The sequence below is a fragment of the Euprymna scolopes genome, chromosome 31, assembly GCF_053919585.1.
Source record: "Euprymna scolopes isolate OS-2025 chromosome 31, ASM5391958v1, whole genome shotgun sequence".
NCBI lineage: Eukaryota > Metazoa > Mollusca > Cephalopoda > Sepiida > Sepiolidae > Euprymna > Euprymna scolopes.
This window is the reverse complement of record NC_136512.1, coordinates 2,251,642-2,259,237: the sequence shown is the minus strand read 5'-3', so window position 1 is coordinate 2,259,237 and position 7,596 is coordinate 2,251,642. Positions and strand designations below refer to the sequence as shown.

At 33.7% G+C, this 7,596-nt stretch overlaps 1 protein-coding gene across 1 annotated transcript in view; it reads right to left on the bottom strand.

Moving 5' to 3' along the window:
- Positions 1 to 244: 244 nt before the first annotated feature.
- LOC145255585 (2-(3-amino-3-carboxypropyl)histidine synthase subunit 1-like) overlaps positions 245 to 7,596 on the bottom strand; it is a 28,446-nt gene continuing 21,094 nt past the window's right edge. The window contains exons 9-12 of the mRNA XM_080114061.1: positions 7,266 to 7,422; positions 5,594 to 5,694; positions 2,932 to 3,010; positions 245 to 480 (exon numbers count right to left, since the gene is read on the bottom strand). Coding sequence (XP_079970187.1) covers positions 292 to 480; positions 2,932 to 3,010; positions 5,594 to 5,694; positions 7,266 to 7,422 — 526 coding nt within the window. The 3' untranslated portion in view covers positions 245 to 291. The remainder of the gene's footprint in view (positions 481 to 2,931; positions 3,011 to 5,593; positions 5,695 to 7,265; positions 7,423 to 7,596) is intronic.

The window sequence follows — 7,596 nt, the reverse complement described above, 5'->3', positions numbered from 1 at the left end:
AATAGTATCCTTGAAAATCGGGTCCCAAATAGTAGCCCCTCATGACTAAGTGGCCCTGTGCCTTGTTTGGAGTGAAATGATAAAAAAAAAAAATCCGTTTTTTTAAGAGGACAATATGTGACATTTTTATAACATGACGTTTTAAATAGCTGTAACACTTAAAAGGAATAAGCTTTATAGTCCCCCCCCTCCCTAATCCTAACCCCCTCCTCAATCTTACGAATGAAAAAACAAAAAAAACAAGTTTTTATTACAAAAATATTATTTATTGTCGCTTTGAAGTCTACAGAATCAATCTATACAATTACAGTTGGTTTCACATTCTACTTTTACAGCGATACGTGGCCGGGGACGGCTACGTACAGGACGAGCTGGTCGGTGCTTTTCGTTGTTAGGTGTCCATGGTCCGAGACTGTCATTAGCATAAAAGTCCATCGGGTAGCGTTCTTGCCAGGAAACTTGCTCGAGTGCAACAGACATCTAAAAATAGAAAAAGGAAAATTTGTTTAAGAATTTTGGAGATGAGTGATAATTCGTAACATTTTCATAAGGAGTGATTGAAAATGTTATGTTATCACTAAAGAGCAATCAAGGAACCAACTGAAGTCTTTTATGCACACAGATTTATATAACATGGATTTTTATAACACGGATTTATATAACATGGATTTATATAACATGGATTTATATAACACTAGCGGGGGTACCCGGCGTTGCCCGGGTGTTTGTAGGTGTGTGTGGTGTTAAATAAAAGAACCCGGGCGAGGGGGGGGGGACGAGGAGGATCGAACCCGAAGCTCTGAGGCGAAGTTTGAAAATAAAATTGGCCAGCCAGAATGAGTTAGTGAAAGATGTTCGAATTTATTTAAGTAAGAACCAAATTGACAGGTGCGCGCCCGGAAGTCGTTGAGCGTTAAGACGACGATGACGGGGGTGGGGGTATAATCAAAACATCGAAAAAAAAAACACAAAAAAAACTAACGTAAGGCAAATGAACGATGAAAACAGAAAAACAAACACGTGAAAAATGGTTTAAATAAGCCTGTTTCGATATTAAAATTTTAAAAATTGGTGGGTACCCGGGTGTTTTTGGGTGTGTGGTCGGGGGTGGATAAGCGAAGTAAAAAACCCCCCAGAAAAATGAACGTTACGTGAAAAATGGCTTAAATAACACTGGTTCAATATTTAAATTTAAAAAATTGGAAAAAAAAAGACATCTCACACTACGATTCGAACCCAAAACATTTAGATAATGAACCAACGCGCTAATCGACTGACCTAACACGACGTACATGAAACTTGTTCAGTTTTTCAACTATATAGAGTAACTCAGGTCATGACGTCATCTGATACATGCGTAGAACTGCTCGTCGTCATGAGAAGACCGTTTTTGTTGCCCCCCCCCCCTGTTGAAAATTGTCGATTTCGGGGTGAAAAAATGAACGTTTTTGGCCAATTTTTCAAGCGAAGGATGGGGCTTTGATATGATACCGAGTTTGTGAATTTTCGTTGTGTCTGTCGAAAGGTTTTAGCAGACACACAAACATACACATATACATACATTTTCGCTTTTATATATATATAGATGGATTTATATAACACGGACTTATATAACACGGATTTATATAACACTATACATTTTCTGAATTTTTAGAATTAGGAGTGATAATCAGTATTATTTGCATTCTTTGGACAACTGGTTACATCTTGACTTGCAGGAAGAGAATTGCCAGTTCTGCTCTACAAGCCAACATAAGAAAACATGTTGTACAATGTCATCTCAATTGGTACGACCGCATCACCCATCATCAGTCATCCGAAATGCTCCGAAGCGTGTAAGCTGCCCTATCTAGATTACTTGTATTCATGTTCTCATCTTGAATGTTATTTTCAAAATGTTTCGGTTGATGTAACCTCCGACCTTCTTCAGGTGTATCTTGTATAACTTGGGAATCTTTCTGTCAAACTTGGGAATATGTATGGAATTTCAAATGGAACAGGTAGCATGCTCTTGGGCGATACTCAAAATACAATTGTAAATTACTTATGACTTATATCTGGTCATGGCTGACAGAATGATAGAATTAGATTAAATAGAAGTTTCCTATATATATATATATATATATATATATATATATATATATATTTGTCATATTTCTTATACATATATTGATTAGAATAGCCAACAAAACAAACAAAAATAATTCTGAATGTTTTTTTGTTCGTATTATTTGTTTCGATCGGACTATTGTTCTCATCTTGAGTGTTATTTCTGAAACGTTTCGGTTGATGTAGTATTTGACCATCATCAGGCATGTTGGTTGGCATCTTGGAAAAGAAAGGAGAAAAGTTACTGACTCTGTATTCTTGGAATTGTTTTTTTTTCCGTGTTTTCGTTTGTATGAAAAAAAAAATTGGTCGACAAAGGGAGGTAACTCTAATAAAGTTTGAAAGGGGGATTATCTTCCTTTGACCCTTGAAATTTTAAGGAAGGATTGTACAATTTTTTTTGTTTTTCTTTATGATTAGAGATTCCCATAAACTGTTGATCTCTATACTCAGCCTGCTTAAAAAAATTTTCCATTTTTTTTAGATTTATTGGCTATTCTAATAAATGCCCAAACTTTTCATTCTTTATCTAAAACAATATGAAAATTCCATGAGCAGAGTTTCTTTCTAAGAACTTCCCACCTATTGAATACAATATTGACAGCTCCTTCCATGCTGACTACAACAGGGTCTTCTTCAAGTCTAATGTCAACAAATACTTGTCTATTAAGTAACAAAATTTTGCCGATTGCTCATATAATTTCCAATCCTCTCACAGTATTCTTCATCATTCAACTGACAATCTCATTGACCTTTAACCTCGAGTCGACCTTGGTGACTCACTAGTTTAAAAAAATTCAATACAAATCGAAAGCTACTTGCCTCATATGGCGTTAAAACTGGCTTCTGAAATGCCATGCCCCAATCAATCGATAAACGTGGACAAGCGATTTGAACCCACCTGAAATAAAGACAAACAAATAGAATAAAATATATATATAATATAAATATAAATACACATATAATACAACTATATAATTTAAATATTAATTTACTTGTCCGTACGTCCGGTTTCGAATCGCCTAATTTATTTTTGGTTTGGTTGTTTTGTTTTCCGTCATATTAATCCTTTTCGGGTTATTTAATGCCGAATCCAGTGATTTTTTAAATAGTATTCATGTTGCATTCCGTTATTTTGTCAAAGGTTTTTATTCTTCAAACTTTTTGTATCTTTAATCGCTAGTGTTTGGTTTGGTTGTTTTATAGTGAATTTTATCATTTTTGTTCTTTGCCCTGCAGAACATGAATGAGTTTTGCAATACGAGAGGAAAAAGGGTTACAGTTTTAATGTTTGGTACATTTTAAGTTAAGAAACCAGCCAGAAAGTGTGTGGGGGGGGTAGATAGAAAGAGAAAAGGGAAATGGGAAAAAGGGGAAAAGGTGGGTGGTTGTTTTTGTTTTTGCAAAAAAAAAAAAAAAAAAAATAGAAAAACAAAAAGCATCAATGTTAGGTGCATTTCAGTTCAAGAAGCCAATATCTTTAGACAGCCTGATCTGAAACATCAGATTTTATAATAAAAAAAGGTCAAGTTGAAAGAAGACTAAGTTTTGTTTTTAAAATAAAAAAAATAAAATAAAATATGCAAGCGAATGGATATTTGTTCCTTTATAATTTGTATAAAAAAATTATTAAAAAAAACCCCAAAAAACAAAAAATGTGTTTTGTGTAGAATTTTCAATGAAAAAAATCTAAACTTTTTAAAGCAATTCTTTTTAGCTTTAAAAGGTTAAAAAAAAAAATTATTAGGTTAAAAAAAAAATTATTAGGTTAAAAAAAAAATTATTAGGTTAAAAAAAAATTATTAGGTTAAAAAAAAATTATTAGGTTAAAAAAAAATTGCTAAAAAATTGTTTTAAATTCATCATAATTTGTTTCATTTTATTTTTATTCATTTTATTTGTGTTTTAAAAATTTTTAACTACCGTGGAATTTCCACAGGTTCTGCTAGTATATATTAATACTGCAGTACCTTTAACGTACTTATACATGTGTCAGTTTCCAGATTATAAAGTTTTTGATCAAGAGATCCTATTCATTAAAAAGGATAAAAGGTGACAACATATCACAAACATTTAAGTCAGATGCTACAGACATGCTAATTTTATATTCATAGTTCGTTATCGCCTTCTATCCTCCCTTTTTAATAAATAGTATCTCCCGATCACTGAAGACGCAATCAGGGGATTACAAGTTGCATTGTCATGATGACTGAACATATACATTCATGACTTGAAAGTTTCATCTTTCTGTTGCAGATATTGATGGTGTGAGACTCTAAGAAAGCAATCCCTGTCTTGGACGTGTGTCAGAAGCAAAGATGTGTCATAGAATTCCTGGCAAAAGTGCGTTGAGAATGGTAGTGACTATGCAAAAAAATAAATTCTGGAGCACAAAAGGTTGCTCATTTTAATGATACTACTCCCTTCTTTGTAGCTTTTGAATCAAAAAAATAGGAGGCTTTACTTTTGGAACGACCCTCAGAACATAAAATTAGAATTGTATTTAGAATTTCACTATAAATTATATGTATTAGTCAATGAAAATATCTCAGATTCATTACGAGTGCAAAAATAAACTAATGTATTTTTACTTGCACTTTTAAAAAATTCATTTCCAGAACTAAGTCCATATCCCCCCTTTCCATCTTCTATAATATAAGTCTCACCTGTCTGTATAAATGTATGTATGTATGTATGCTTGTATGTCGGCCTAAAACTTTCGACAGACGTGACAGAGCTTCATGAGATCGGTATCGTTCTGAAGCTCAACCCTTCGGACGACAAATATCGAAAAAATTGGCTAAAAACATCAATTCCTTCACTCTCAACTGGGCACTTTTCTCAAGGAGGGGGGGGGTCGCTTTTTTTGCTGATATTTTCGAAAATCATCCCCCTCTTTTCGATTGACTAGCCTTAATTCAAACCTTTGCCACTTCCGGTTTGGCATTGGACGCAATGGCAAAGATGTCATTTCTTTTCATGTTCTTTTCCTCCTTCACGGTATGGGTTCGAGCCTGCCTGCCTACTATATTTTTTTTTTCTCAACACACACCTCCGAACACCCGGGCACGCAGGCTAGTTCAAAATATATATAAATTACTTTTGAGATTGAAACTTGCTTCAGCCATTTCCGGGACTGACTCAATATTTCCCCACTTACTCTTAAAAATATATATGAAATAAAGTAAGATTGAGATCGTAAACTGCTTCAGCCATTTCTATATCCCCTTTCCCTCTAAAAATATATATGAAATCAAGTAATCTTGAGATAGAATTGTACTTATGTATCTATAAATCACTTTACTATTTCTATGGAGCACTTTCAGATTACTCTTAGTTGCGATCGAATGACTTACCTAAAACGGTCACAATGTTATCGCATCTGTTCATAAGTGTCGCTAGAATTAGAGTTTCTAATTTCCAAATTCTGAAATCTGTGTCAGCAATGGAATTAAAAAAAAAATGAGATAGGAACATGACTTACGCGTCGACATGAAGAAATAGCTTTAATTTGTCTGGGAATATTTCTGAGAGCAAAACTGTAAACGACTTTTTGCCTTGATTCTTCAGCGTTTCTTTCAGCGTCTGTGAATAACGCAAAGAGAAAAAAAAATGAATAAAAGAAACATGTCGACAAAAAAAAAAAAAAAAAAAATTTATATTTATTGAATATTTTTCTCCATCTTTCCTCTTTTTTTTTTTAATATATAAAATTTTATTTATGTACATAAAATTATCTTGGCCAAGATATTTCAGGATTGCCCTTGACAATCGGCTGATATTAAAGTACCTTCTACTCCCCCGGCCTCTTCTGTGACCCCCCCCCCCCCCAAATAAATGTCAGGAATAAAAAAAAAAAACAAATGAAACATGTATGGTCCACCGTGAGTGCACAGTGAACGAGGCATAAAAAAAAAAAATGACTAAGTTCATGCTAAGGTCCACATTTATATCTACTGTCGAGGCTGTTAGTCACTTGCCGTCAGTTTATCTCCCTTGGAAAACCTTCCAGCGATCAACTGCTCTCAACTGTATCTAAAACTCAATTGTTCACCTCGGAGTTTAGGCCTCAACTAAGTGTCTGAATGCCCTCCTCTTCATCAAGTGTCGTTCCTATTGTTCGATCCTTAATCCATTGTTCAGTCCCTTTGCTATCACCACTCGTCACACCTTAAACCCTACCCTTATTTCTCTTTGCCTGCGTTAAGACCAAATTCTTATCCATTGTCTATTGATAAGTACTTTGATTACTCACTAGACCTACTTCCTTGTAAAGTTTGGAAATGATGGTGGATTGTTTAAGCAGACCAAGCCTAGATATTAGTAGCATTTGGGAGCCTCTAATTGTAGAAAAAACAAATATTGTACACCCTTAAAATTTCAGCAATCCTTATTAGAGTTGCCTCCCCTTTGGCAATCAATTTTTGGTATTTCTACAGTTTAATCAAAACGTTAAAAAAAGAAAACACGTTTTTATGAGAGCGCTATGAAGATAGCCATCTTTGAATTTTTTGAACACGCCACGGGGAGATAACTCAGTTTAAAGCGCGAACACTCCCTCCCCATCTTTAATACTAGCTTTTCTTCCTAAAAAAAATCGAAACATGTGACTACTTTTTGCTCGATATAACAAATTGTTTTTGTCGCTGTAGAAAAAAAAAAAGAAAAAATTACTTGATCAAATTAACTGAAATTTTCTTTGGAAAACTTCATCCCAAAATAGATACGTATAATATAACATTTTTTTTTTTTTTTTTGATATTTTCATTTTTTAATGTCTTGATTAAACTGTACAAGTACCCAATTTTTTCACAAATAAAAACAATTACTATAAAATAGAGACTAACTCAAAGAATATGAAAATATCTACGGAGCTAGTAACTTCTCTTTTCTTTTTCCAAACAAAAACCAACATAGTTCGATCCCTACCAGTAATATAAACTACTTCCTTTTCTTTTGTCATCTTTCCTTTGTTTTTTTCCTACCCTTCTCCAACACTTGATAAATATAGTGCTACAATGCAAATGACTGAGGACCACTTATGAATTTGATATTCTCATGAAACTTCCTCCTTTGGAGGCAACTGGTTTAACTTGTCTAGGGTGAATGCTGTTTCAGGGGATGTACATTTCTTTTTACTCCCGAATCAAACTTACATCAAGTATTTTTGGTGATCCTTGCCGTCCTAATGTTCCTAGGATGATGCCGACAGTTTCTGCTTCTCTAGCGACAGAAATGGCTTTCTGCCTAATAGCCTGCATTTTATTGTGATCGTATTTTTCATGCGAAAACACCTTGCTGTATGGATCATATCTACAATAAAACAAAAAATACAATTGGATATAATGATCACAGTAATTGTTAAGTGCAATAAAACAAATTTTCACATTCTTTTGCCAATGATTAACGACAATACTTTTCTGGAGAAAAAAAACAATGTATAATAGACATTATTGCAAATACACTATAATAGCAAAATCTGGAAAA